The 13619-nt window shown below is 42.7% G+C and overlaps 1 protein-coding gene across 2 annotated transcripts in view; it reads left to right on the top strand.

Annotated features, from left to right (window-relative positions):
- ZNF568 (zinc finger protein 568) overlaps positions 1 to 13619 on the top strand; it is a 181482-nt gene that overhangs the window by 130974 nt on the left and 36889 nt on the right. The window contains exons 1-4 of one of the 2 annotated variants that reach the window (XM_006164676.3): positions 1722 to 1843; positions 2986 to 3035; positions 7840 to 7963; positions 8688 to 8783. In XM_006164676.3, coding sequence (XP_006164738.1) covers positions 3027 to 3035; positions 7840 to 7963; positions 8688 to 8783 — 229 coding nt within the window. In that variant the 5' untranslated portion in view covers positions 1722 to 1843; positions 2986 to 3026. Of the gene's footprint in view, positions 1 to 1721; positions 1844 to 2985; positions 3036 to 7839; positions 7964 to 8687; positions 8784 to 13619 lie in introns of those variants that run through there. The other variant, XM_006164675.3, reaches the window with a different exon arrangement.

Here is a 13619-nt window from a genome sequence, read left to right as displayed (position 1 = left end):
AAAACAATTGGCATTGACCTCACATGTCCGTCATACAACCTCTACTTCCTTTCCTTATCACTCCCCATACCATTCCCTTCACTAAAAACCCCCTTGTCAGGACCAGCAGTTAGTGTAACGGCTATGTTGTCGGACTCCCATGTAGTCTACTGAGTTCAATTCCCAGACCCAGTGGCTTAAATTAACACCAGACACATGTGTGTGCATGCTCAAGAACCCTGGAAGAGAAGAGGTTGCAGAATGACTATCCTCCCTGGAGGATGAATTCTCACTTTCCTTCTCACTCTCTTGCTGTCCAGTGAGGTTAGTGCATACACCCTAAAGCAAAAACCTCTAAAAAACAAAACAAAAGAAAAAAACTACTACATGGTATATAGAGTTTAGCAACATTTTTCACCTAAAGTATTTTTTAAAAGAATTCTTTAATTTGGGGACCAGCAGGTGGCATGGTGGTTAAGGGTGCCGATTCCCACATGGCAGACTGCAGTTTGAGTCCTGGACCTGATGGCTTGCTTTCTTACTTTCTCTCTTTTTCTCTCATTCTGTCCTTTGATCAAATTTTTAAAAATAAAGTTAAATAAAGTAATTCTTTAAACAATTTCTTAATTTTACTCATTGTCATTATTTTATTTTTTGAGAGAGACAAAGTGAAGAAAGCAAGCTGTCAGGTCAGGGACTTGAACCATGGTCTGCCACATGAGAGTCCTGCTGTCTTAACCACCACACCACCTACCAGCCCCTCACCTAAATTATTTTTATTTGTTAATAAATGACCTTGTGCAAATTAATCTTAAAATGACATTCCAGGGAACCAGCAGTTAGCATAACGGCTATGTAGCTGAACTCCCATGTAGTCAACCGCGGTTCGCGTCCCGGACCCGGTGGCTTGCTTAAAACTCACGCCAGGCACGTGTGCATGCGTGCCCAAGATCCTGAGAGGAGAATGGAGGAGAAGGGATTGCGGCGTGACCATCCCCCCTGGAGGGTGACTTCTCGCTTTCTGTCTGTCTCTCTCTGTCTGTCTGGCGAGCTCACCTGCCCTATAACGAAAACCTCTCCAAAAAAAAAAAATGACATTCCAGAGGTGTGGGGTAGCTGGTCAAGGGTGGGGAGGCGGCAGGTGGCGTGGTGTTAGAAGTGCTGGACTCCCACATGTGTGATCGCATTCAAGTCCTGGACCTGGCGACTTGTTTTCTCAATTTTACTTTCTCTCTTGTCAAAATTTTAAAATAATAAATAAAATTAAACAATTCTTTTTTAAAATGATGAAATGCAGCACACTACATTGATACTGCATTATTTCCACTCTGGACCCAGACTTACCTATCCCCTGCAAACCCTTACAGTTCCCCTCTTCCCCCTTTCAGAGCCCAACACCGTCCCCTTGAGTTCTCCTCGGTCACATCCACGAGCCTCAGCCGGGACTACGTTTCCCAGATGCCTCCAGGCCCCACGGGCATGTCCCTGGCCTCACAGCCTTCTCCTGTTCCTTTGCTGCCTTGGCCTGTCGATTCGCCCATGGCCTAGGAGGATGCTCAGGCGCAGCTGGACGATGTGGACTGGGCTGAAGGCCAGTCCTGCTGACGGCTTGGGACGGGATGTGAAGGCTTGGGACGGTATGTGACTCCGGTGAACAGTTGTGCTGCGCGGCCCTGGGAGCCCCCTCCTATAGACTACATTTCCCAGGGGGCTCCGCCATCCAAGCCACTTCCCGCCGAAGTTGGAGGGCCAGTGGTGAGTTGGCGGAGTTCGGCTGCAATGGGTCCTGTGGTCCTGGGCGGCTTAGCTCACCGGTTTGGGACAGACGATCAGACCTGAGTGCTAGGACCCAGAGAAGTGGACGGTGAGGAGTCCTGATGCGGAGCTGGGTTCTCTCTATAGAGTTTTAATTGTAGGGGAGAGTCGGGGCTGCATCCTTGCACTTAAACAATAAAGGACATCCGGACCATGCGCTTGGATAGGGTGTGGGGGACCGTGGCCCAGCGGTCGGGATAGAGTCCTCTGATTCTTGCGCTATAGAGAGGTCGATATCAGCCGCAACTGCTGGGGTGGGTATGGCTTAAGGCTGGTGCAGCTCGGGCTGGTGATGGTTGGAGGTCTTGGTTGGTGCCCTCTTGCCTGGGCCAAATGTCTGTGTGGTCCTTCCTGGACGTGGATTTTGAGCCCCGCGTTAAGTGCTCGATTACCAGGGCCCGCGAGGCTGTGGTGGTTGCCCCTTCTAACTTAGCAGAACTCCGTGGCTTTGTGTGTATATTTTCTGTGATTGACTTGTGGCCCGGACTCTGCCTTTGTGGAGAGGGTGGGCGCCCTCTTTGTACATTCTAGGTCTGTGCTGGGTGGGGTCTTCCTATGAAATCCCTGTAGCTTGTTCGCCTTTTAGCTCCCATTGAACTTTAGAGTCCAGAATGGATGGACTCAGCTGCCTTCCTTTTGTCTCCAGCCTGGACTGTCTGGGGGGTGGGTTGGGGGGGAGGGTTCTGTTTAGGCCATGGGGTTAGGGAGCCCCTACAATTTCCGCTTCTCCCTGTTTTTTCACCCTGTAAGCTACTAGGGATCTAGGCCCTGCCCAGGGAAGTGCCCTCAGCCTAAAGGACAGGAGTGTGGCACCCTGACAGATGGAATTACCTAGACTGCATCTTGGAGTTGCAGACCTGGTCTGAGTCGTAAGATGCTGAGCCTGAGAGTGTATCCCATGTTAGGCTCTTATGGAGGAAGCGCTGCTGTCTGGGAGTCTCCCAGGATTCTTGTCTGTGCCCCTGAGAATCCTGTTCTTTGTGAGGATGTGAGAAGTGATGGGATTGAAGGCTTCTTTGGTCTCTTCTTTGGTTTTATTTCCCCCCAGAGGTGTCTGAGTGTGGTACGTTTTTCATGAATTCTGGTCAGTCATTTCTGGTGTGGGTTAGGGAATTTGTTTTGACTTGGCCTCTTCCAGGCTCGTGTGTGTCATGGTTTCTTAACCCCTTTCTATCTTGTTCTTTCTCTAAGAACCCGGAAGACGTGGAGAGAATTGCTGGGCATCTAAAGTCATGGCACAGGTAAGTTACATTTGCCACTGTTTCCTTGAAAAGAGCTTTTTCATGACACTGATCTCAGGAATCTATCCAAAAGATTTAGTTAGTATTTGAAGGAGAAGAGAATGGGAAACTGCATTTATGTAGCAATTTTCCTAAGCCCCCCCCCCGGGGCTGTATGCTTTGTACACATTGTCTTACCTGATCTAGAATTTCTGCTTTCTTGGATTTTGTTCATTCTCAGACCAATCTTGACAGTGAACATACCTCAGTGATTTTGGCAAAGAAGTTGAAGAACAGAATATAAAGTTACTCTCTTAAGTCTTACTAAGTTCTTTGTTGTTCCCTCCAGGATCACATGCAGTAGCCTTTTTGCTTACAGATTTCTAGTAGCCTAAAATACCTCTCTGTCCCCTTCATTCTAGGTATTTCCTTCCCAAGATAGAAATAACCTGAGTGTCTTATTTTTCTTTTAATGAGAAATTTTTGCTGTAAGGTACATATACTGGCCAAAGTGACAGAGAGACAGAAAATGAGAAATCACCCCCCGAAAGGAGATGGCCATGCTGCAGTCCCTTTTTGGATACACACACATGCCCCGTCTGAGTTTCAAGCTGTCAGGTCTGGGACTCGAACCTTAGTCAACCATGTGGGAGTCTAGTGCCTTAACCACTATGCCACCTACTAGCCACTGTAAGTGCCTTCTTTCTAATGATTCAAATAATGTAGAAACCTTGTACAATTTTTCAAAACTTGAGAAAGTTATTAAGAACATTTAAGTCACCCATGGTCTCCCAAAGAGGCACTATTAATATTTTTAATTTACTTTGCCCATTTGTGTGTGTGTGTGTGTGGTGTGTGATTTCAGAACGGAATCATACAACTAATGGAAGCAACTAACCTGTTGAGTGCTTTCTTTGAACCATTTGTAGTTTGAAGTTCTTTACATATCTGATATTGTTTAATCCACATAACACCCCAGTGAGAAAAGTATTTCATTACATCTTTGGTGCACTTTATTTTCACATTGCAGTCTTCTGAAATCAGGTAGATTTTCGAGTTCCTGGCAAGTCATTGTTTCATTCATGGCGGTTTTTTTTTTCTTTCCTGGTGTATGATGTAATGGTGGCTTTATAATCAATGATGTTTCAGATTTGATGAAATAGGATATTATTCTAAGTTGACAAGGTCTGTTAAGTAACTTGCTTCATATTTATACAATTAATAAATGGTAGAGCTGGGATTGAGAAATTGCCTACTGATTTTTTTGTCTTGTTTGCTTTTTTTTGGCTTTAAACAATAGTTTATATGTGAAACATATCTCCTTTTGCTGTTGTAAGTTGTTTTACAGATATTTTTTCAGTGTTAATTTGTTTTGTGTGTATTCTTAGAGTCAAAGTTTTAAAAACGTATTAAAATAAATGAACATTTTTCTTAAATTTTCTTCCCTTTATATATGGAGAGGTCTTCTTTACCACAAAAATAGATAGATTATGGGGACCAGCAGGTGGCGTGGTGGTTAAGACGCTGGACACTCCCACATGTCCCACCACAGTTCAAGTCCTAGACCTAGTGGCTTGCTTTCTCTCATTCTCTTTTTCTCTCTGTGTCTCTCTCTGATCAAATTAAAATAAATGAATGAATAAATAAAATTGAAAATAAACAATTATTTTTAAAAAAATAGTTTACTCATATTTTCCTGAAGTATTTCTGTCTTTTGTTCAAACACTCTAACTTGAAAGGTGCGTGAGTGCCCAAGATCCCAGGAGGAGAATGGAGGAATAGGGATTGCGGCGTGGTGATCCCTCCCAGGTGGTGATTTTTCTCTTTCCTTGTCACTGTCTCTTTTTCTCTCTCTGGCGAGTGTATGCACCCTGTGGCAAAAACCTCTGAAAAAGAAAAGAAAGATGGAAGAATGGTATGGTTTGGGGCCAGCGGTGGCATGGTGAGTAAGGTGCTGAACTCCTACATGGTCAACTGCAGTATGAGTCCCAGATCCAGTAGCTTAAAAATCTCTTCAGATGCTTGGGTTGCGTGCTTGCCTAAAATCCCAAGAGGAAAATGGAGAAGAAGGGATTATGGTCTGGCCATCCCCATTGGAGGTTTCTTTTTCACTGTCTCTCTTGTTTCTTTCTGCGTAAGCACATGTGCCCTATGGTAAAAACTTAAAAAAAAAAAAAATGGTATGGTAGGATGTGAAATTTGGATTTTCTTTCTCAGAGGTGTCTGGATGTGGTACACTTTTCATTAATTTTGGTTAGTCAGTTCTCAAATATTCTTTAAACTCAGAAAACTAAAGAAACATTGTTTCTATTCTGGATTAATTTGTTGCCCGGCGTGAGTTTTAAGCTACCGGGTCCGGGACACGAACCGCGGTCGAATGCATGGGAGTCCAACGACATAGCCATTACGCTAACTGCTGGTTCCCATTCTCAAATATTCTTTAAACTCAGAAAACTAAAGAAACATTGTTTCTATTCTGGATTAATTTGTTTCTTCCTTTCTCTTTGACCAAGATTCTTAAGAACTTACTGAGTTTGTCTTCTGATTCTCACCCAGACCAGAACATTCCTAAGATTATCAGAAGAGGACCACTATGCCACCTGCTGACTCTCACTCCCCCCACCCATTTCTGTACACTTTGGGAAGGGAGCTTCCACTATCTTTGCATTACAGCCTTTAGCTGACCTTTTCTCCATGTATGTCCTCTTCTGCTCAAAGTAGTTGTTGTCCTTTGCCCATATTAATGGGAGGCTATGCACTGTGGTTAAAAAAAAAAAAAAAAAAAGCCAAATCTTACTTGATTCCTGCCATTTAGCAGCTTTGTGATCATTTTTTCCTATCTGCCTCTGTATAATGTGGTTTACAAGGTTTAGGGAATGTAATGATAATGGAAATTTACTTAACACTGATGGAAATTTACTTAACACTGGCAACCTGGGGGTGCCCCAAACTCTTATCTCCAGATCTGCCCAACATCCACTGAAGTGCCATTTGTCATGGCTTCTTTCCCCTTCATGTTCTTTGAACTTTTGCCCTATGGCTTCACTCAACTGTCTTGCACCAAATCAGACCTTTCAGTCAAACGAGAATTTTAACTTAGGTTTAACTCCTCTGTGATTACTTCCCTTCTTTGTCAACTCACTGCATACCAAAATATTTTTAATATTCCATCCATTGTGTTTTAGCTGGTGATTTGGTCATGGTAACTAGTCCTCCACAGAGCCTGGAGTTGTGATTATCTCTATTTTCTTTTGCTTTTCCTCCCTGACTATGAGCTTTTTAAGGACAGGTAGTGAGTCAAAGTCAGATATGTCTTTAGCACTCAAATGGAGCCAGAGTCATGGGAAATTTTTTTTTTTTAGAGAGGTTTTTTTCGCTATAAGGCGTGTGTGCTCATCAGAAAGACAGAGAAAGACAGAGATAGAAAGCAAGAAATCACCCCCCAGGGGGATGGCCACACCGCAATCCCTTCTCCTCCATTCTCCTCTCGGGATCTTGGGCACGCACGCACACACACCCAGTGTGAGTTTAAGCCACCGGGTTTGGGACGCGAACCGCGGTCGACTACATGGGAGTCCAGCAACATAGCCATTACGCTAACTGCTGGTCCCAGGAATTTTGATTGATATTTTTGGTTCAAAGAATTCTCTTGGTTCAGCTGGCTCTCTCTTCCCATTCTGTTCGGCCTTTGATTTCTCTCATATTTTGCTGTGGTCTGCAGTGACAAACAAAGCAAAATGAACATTTTTTTGCTTCTCTAAGTGCAGGGCCCAACTGAGGGTTTTTTCAAAAGATCAGGAAATCCTCAGCTGCTTCCTCAAAAGCCAGAAGTAAAAGGCAACCAGCTTTGGACTTGGAAATGTCTAACTTCAAAACCCAGCAGTGCCATGTCAGCAGATGGCATGGTGGCCAACACCTTCGATCCCACATGGCAGACTTCATGGTTCGAGTCCTGGGCCCAATGGCTTGAAAAACACTCCAGGTGTATGTGTCCAAAATTTCATGAGGAGAATAGAGAAGGGATTGTGGTGTGGCCATCCCCTCCTTCCCCCCAGGGAGTGGTTTCTCACTTTGCCCCTCTCTATCTCTCTCCAGTGACCACACATGCCTTAGAGCAAAAAAAACTAAAACAAACAAACGCATGAACAAAACAGATAAACCCAATAGTGCCACTGGCAACCACAAATTTAAGTAAAGTTTTCTTTGAATGAGGAGTCATGGGCTTCAGTAGAAGAATAATACATATAAGATACCAAGAACTTAAAAGTGCTTAAAGCACAGTAATTGTAGTTGAAATGTATTGAACACTATACTATCAGCTATAAGGCTGGGGGTAGTGTCAGGAGGAAGTGTTAGACAGGAAAACCATGAGTGATCTTGGTTGGGAACCACAGTGTGCTGACTACAAGGAGTCTGGGAACTGGTTTCACAGAAAGCCATTGCCATGTGTGTCTAGGAAGCTGAGCTCTATCGAGGCTGCTTGGGACTTGCTGATCTGTTGTTGTCTGACTCTATACTGGTGATTCTGGATAGGGTATTTGTGGGAAGAAGTTTTGGTTTCAGGACTTAGGTTTTTTTCCAGACCTGAGTGGATAATGGAAGTGCCAAGAGGTTACTCCTGCAGGATCAGGTATGTTCAGGAAATTTCTGGGCAGTTGGCTCGATCATTCTTGTTTCCACACTATTCCATCCATGTGAAAGGGCCCAACACAGCTGGTTTTCTCATTAGACATACCTACTGAATTGCTTTCTCCATTTTCTTTTATATTGTCTTAAAGATTTTTGCAATAAATTTCACAAGTATTGTATTTATTTGTGGTTTCAGAGCTTGAAGTTCAAAGATGTGGTCATTTACTTCTCTCAAAAGGAATGGGAATGCTTGCACTCTGCTCAGAAGGATTTATATCGAGACGTGATGTTGGAGAATTATAGCCACCTAATCTCACTGGGTAAATTTATCTGTTCCCCCAAATTCAGACTGGCCTTTTGGAATTGTTATATTATTTGCTGTGAATTTTTTGTGAGTGTTTTTCAAGTATCTGAATTAATGATTCTTGTTCACCAAAGAATGGTCTTTCCCTGGGCCACCCCATGGCATGGTAGTTAAGGTGACTGGATCCCACATGACCAACTGCACAGTTTGAGTCCTAGACCCAGTGGATATGTGCATGTGTGCCCAAAATTCTGAAAAGAGAAAAGAGGAGGAGAGATTGCAGATGTGGCCATCCCCTCTAGGGGGTACTTACTCACATTCTCTTTGTCTCTGTCTTCCTATGGCAAATGCACATGCCTTATAACAGACATTTTAAAAAAAATAGTTTCTGCTTTGTGAAGTTAGGAATGGACTGCTTCTTTGGACATCTCTATCTCTGACCTTCACTCTTTCTGACCCTTAATCTAATTACTCTTCTTTTTTTGATACTCATGGACTAATTCTATCAATGATTCTGACACTTACCACATAATCTTGTCCCCCATTTTTAAAAATAATTATTTTATTTTATTTATTATTATTATTTTCTAATTTGCTGTAAGATATGTGCATTCAACAGAGAGAGAGAAAGCAAGCCCCCAGGTCCAATTCTCGAGCTGCAGTTAACGATAGGGGGTCTAGTGCCTCATCTACTATGCCACCTACTTGCCCTGTAACCTTGTCCCTTTTTTCTTTCACAGGACTTTCTGATTTTAAGCCATATGTGATCTTCTTATTGGAGCAGGGGAAAGAACCTTGGATGGTTAAGAGGAAGGAAACAAAAGAATGGTGTCCAGGTGAGTGATGATGAATCACTGGAAGAAGCCATGACAGGCGACTAGCCAATACTAGCAGACAATGAGAAGACAACATGTCTGAGATATTGGTAGGAAGGAAAGCTCCCTAAAATGTCTAAAATCTGGGGGAGAAAGTAAGAATGTTTCAGCACAAGGCCTATTTTGTTTGTTTGTTTGTTTGTTTTTTGCCATAGGGCACATGTACTCACCAGAGAGAGGGAAAGTGAGAAATTGCCCCCTGTGGAGATGGCCATACCACAATCTCTTCTACTCCATTCTCCTCTTGGAATTTTCGGCACACACTCACACATGACTGGTGTGATTTTCAAGCTTTCTGGTCTGGGCCTCAGACCTCTGTTGGCCATGTGGAAGTCTAGCTGCCTTAACCATCATGCCACCTGCTGGCCCCAAGGCCCCAAATTTTTACTTCACATACCACTGTTTTGTTACCTTTCTATCATATTTCCTTACTTCAGAGACGTATCCTCCTTCCTCTTCTCTAATTACCATTTTAACCTATACTTTGGGATCTGGTTTTGTCCTCACTGAACAGCTTTATGGCCTAATTATTGATCTTTTGATCTATTGTTTTAAAAATATTATTGAAGTATAATTCACATATCACAGAATTCATCCATTTAAAGTATACAAGGACCAGCAGTTGGTGTAATGGCTGTGTCACTGGACTCTCATGTAGTCCACCGCAGTTCAAGTCCCAGACCCAGTGGCTTAAACTCACTCTGGGTACGTGTGCATGCATGCCCAAGATCTTGAGAGGAGAATGTAGGAGAAGGGATTGCAGCATGGCCATCCCCACTGGGGGGAGTGATTTCTCGCTTTCTGTCTTTCTGTCTTTCCAGCGAGTGCACGTGCCCTATAGCAAAAAACTCTCCAAAAAAAAAAAAAAAGCATATAGCTCAGGACCAAGCAGATGGTGTAATAGTTACGTTGCTGGATTCCCACATAGTTGACCACAGTTCGAGTCTCAAATCTGGTGGCTTAAAACTCATTCCAGGTACCTGTGCATGTGTGTCCAAGGTCTTGAAAGGAGAATGGAGGAGAAGGGATTGTGGTGTGGCCATTCCCCCTAGGGGATGATTTCTCACTTTCTGTGTCTCTGTCACTGTCTGTCTGTCTGGTCAGCACACATGCCCTATAGCAAAGATCTCTCTCAAAAATAAATAAATAAATAAAGTATGCAGCTCAATGATTTTTAGTATTTGTTTTAAAGGATTATTTTATTTATTTTAATTTGACCAGAGAGGGACAGAGTGAGAGAGATGGGGCAGGGGGAAGGTGAGAAAGCAAGCCGCCAGCTCTAGGATTTGAACCATGATCAGCCATGTGGGAGTCCAGTGCCCTCCCTTAACCACCATGCTGCCTGCTGGCCCCAAGCATTTTTTTGAAAAGTCTTCAAAATGGAAACTCATGGGGCCAGGAGATGGTTTAGTGGTCATGCCACTGGACTCCCACATGGCTGACTGCAGTTTGAGTCACAGACCTGGTGGCTTGAAAATGAAGCTGAGGATGTGTGCCAATGTGCCCAAAATCCAGGAGGAGAATAGAGGAGAAGCAATTGCTGTGTGGCAATTCCCCCTGGAGGGTGATTTCTCACTTTCCCTCTCACTATCTTTGTCTCTCTCCAACAAGTGTACATGCCCTATGGCAAAAAAACTCCAAAAAAACAAAAAAAAAAGAGAGAGAGAGAGAGAGAAAAGAAACTGGGTCCATTGAGGGGACACACACTGGTTGACACTGCTGCTTGGCAGGCTGAGGCCACATGGGAGACTCAGATCCAAGAACCAGTCTACTCTAAAAGCCCAACACAGTGGCATTCATCTGTCGTCAATTCCCACTACTGGAGAGGCAAGGCCAGCACAGGCAACATAGTGAGAGTCTGTCCCTGAAAAATCTTACCGGAAACTCAACATTCAGACGTTCTTGTAGAGGAGCCTTTTTTTTTGAGAGGTTTTTGCTGTAGGGCGAGTGCACTCACCAGAAAGAGAGACAGAAACCGAGAAGTCAACCCCCACCCTCCCCAGCGGGGATGGCCACACCGCAATCCCTTCTCCTCCTTTCTCCTCTACGGATCTTGGGCACACACATACATGCGCCCAGCGTGAGTTTAAGCCACTGGGTCTGGGACTCGAACCGTGATTGACTATATGGAAGTCCAGCAACATAGCCATTACACTAACTGCTGGTCCCAAGGAGCCTTATACCCCGATTAAGAAACACTGCTTCTATTTAATCCTAAACTCCCCTTTAACTGTGCCACACCCTGGGACAGACACTCTTCACTCAGGAAGTGTATGTCACCAGCCTCTCTTCTTTCATGAAAGTCCTCAGTGTGGAGGAGGATATGTAGAAATTCCCTGTGTGCTGGGCACAGCAGGAGTCAATAGCGTGCTGGAATTGGCTCCCTGAAGGCACACAGCGGCAGATTTTGAGAGGTGTCCTGAACTGCTCTTGGAATTTAATTTTTTTTTGTACTTTTGTATTATTATTTATACATTAAATCACTATACATCATTTAGATTGTGAAGAGACTTTACCCAGTCCAGCCCAGTTGAGACCACCATGCACATCCTCGTTAACAGATAATAAACTTTGTGTCCCGCAAATGTCTTACCTCTTCATTTTCTCCCCAAATTTCCTTTGCTCTTCCCCTCTCACACTCTATTTCCACTTCGTCTCTAGTGTCTATTACAATTTTTAATACTTTTATGTTCTCCAGTCTTTCCATCTCTACCATGGAGCACGGACAGTTAGTATATATTAAGTGGAGACATAACAGTGTCTCTCTTCCATAGCCTGACTTGCTTCACTCAGCGACAAATCTTTCATATTTGTTCACTTTCTATCAAATTCCAGGGCCTTGTTTTTTATGACTGAATAGTATTTCATGGAGTATATGTGCCACAATTTTTCAATCCATTCATCTGTTTGTAGACATTTGGGTTGGTTCCATATCTTAGCAATCATGAATAAGGCTGCAGTGAATATAGATGTGTAAGCGCTTTTCCAACTAAGTGCTCTCCTGTCCTTTGGTTAGATACCCAGGAGTGGAATTGGTGGATCATATGGTAGTTCTATTTGAAGGTCTTTGAGTTCTCCACAATGGCTGGACCAATTTACATTCCCACCAACAGTGTAGGAGTGTTCTTTCACCACATCTGCTCCAGCACTTACCATTATTTGGTTTTTTTTTAATCCTTGCCATTCTGACAGGGGTTAGGTGATATCTCATTGTGGTTTTGATCTGCATCTCCCATATGATGAGGAATGTTGAGCATTTTTTCCTATGCTTTTTGGCTGTTCATATGTCTTCCTTAGAGAATTGTTTATTCAGCTCACTTTCCCATCTTTTAACTGGGTTAATCATTTTCTTCCAGGTAAGCTACTTGAGTTCCCTGTGTATTCTGGTTATCAGTCCCTTATCTGAGGCATAGTTAACAAAAATTCTCTCCCATTCCGAGGGTTGTGACTCACACTAGGTTGTGTCCTTTGCAGTGCAGAAACTCCTTAATCTGATGTAATCACACCTGTCTATTTGGGGGATTATTGCCTGTGCTTTGGAGGTCTTGCTTAAGAAGTCTTTGCCTACCCCAATATCTCCCAGAGTTTCCCCAGTGTTTTCTACCAGTAGCTTTATAGTTTGCAGTCTTAGATTTAGATCTTTGATCCACTTTGAGTTGATTTTTGTTAATGGTAACAGATAGGGGTTCAGATTCATCTTCCTGCAGGTGGATACTCAGTTTTGCCAACACCATTTGCTAAAGAGTTTTCCCTTTTCCCACTGGATTGACTAGTACCCTTTGTCAAAGATTAATTGGCTGTATGTTTGGGGGTTTATTTCTGGAGTTTCTACTCTGTTCCATTGGTCCTCATGTCTATTTTTGTGCCAATACCATGCTGTTTTTATGATCACAGCTTTGTAATATATTTTGGAGTCAGGAAGTGAGATGCCACCTACTCCAGTCTTCTTGAGCAGGATGGCTTTAGCAAAATGGGCTTTTTATGGTACCAGACAAATTGTCTGATTGTTTTTTCTAGATCTGTGAAAAATGTCTCTTGTAATTTTATCAAGATCACATTAAACATGTAGATTAATTTGGGTGGGATTGCCATTTTTATTATATTGATTCTGCCAATCCAGGAACATGGGATGTCCTTCCACTTTTTAGTGTCTTTTTCAATTTTCTTTTTAAACTTTTCATAGTTTTCCTGGTAGAGGTCTTTGGCTTTCTTGGTTAATTTTATTCCTAAGTATTTTATACCTCTTGTGGCTATGGTAAACGGAATTACGTTCTTCAATTCTGTCTCTCTGTCTGCTTGTTTGTATATAGAAATGCTATAGATTTGTAAGTTAATTTTGTATCCTGCCACTTTACTGTATGCATTTATTATTTTGAGAAGTTTTTTCACAGATACTATTGGGTCTTCTATGTATACAATCATGTCATCTGCAAACAGAGATAATTTCAGCTCTTCTTTCTCTATTGGAACGCCTTTTATTTCCTCCTCTTTTCTAATTGCATTGCCTAGAACTTCCAGTACTACACTGAATAGGAGCAGAGAAAGTGGGCAGCCTTGTCTTGTACCCATTTTAGTGGAAAAACTGAGCCCCATTCAGTATAATGTTAGCTGTACATTTTTTATAAATAGTTTTTATTATGCTGAAAAAAGATCATTCTGTGCTAATTTTACTGAGAGTCTTGATCATAAAGGCATGTTGTATTTTGTCAAATGCTTTCTCTGCATTGATTGAAATGATATGATTTTTATCTTTCTGTAAATATGGTGTATTACATTTATGGTTTTGCATATGTTGAA

This window comes from Tupaia chinensis, unplaced genomic scaffold (genome assembly GCF_000334495.1).
Source record: "Tupaia chinensis unplaced genomic scaffold, TupChi_1.0 Scaffold143654_1, whole genome shotgun sequence".
In the NCBI taxonomy this organism is placed as follows: Eukaryota; Metazoa; Chordata; class Mammalia; order Scandentia; family Tupaiidae; genus Tupaia; species Tupaia belangeri.
The sequence above is the reverse complement of the archived record's forward strand: the minus strand, read 5'-3'. Positions and strand labels throughout refer to the sequence as shown.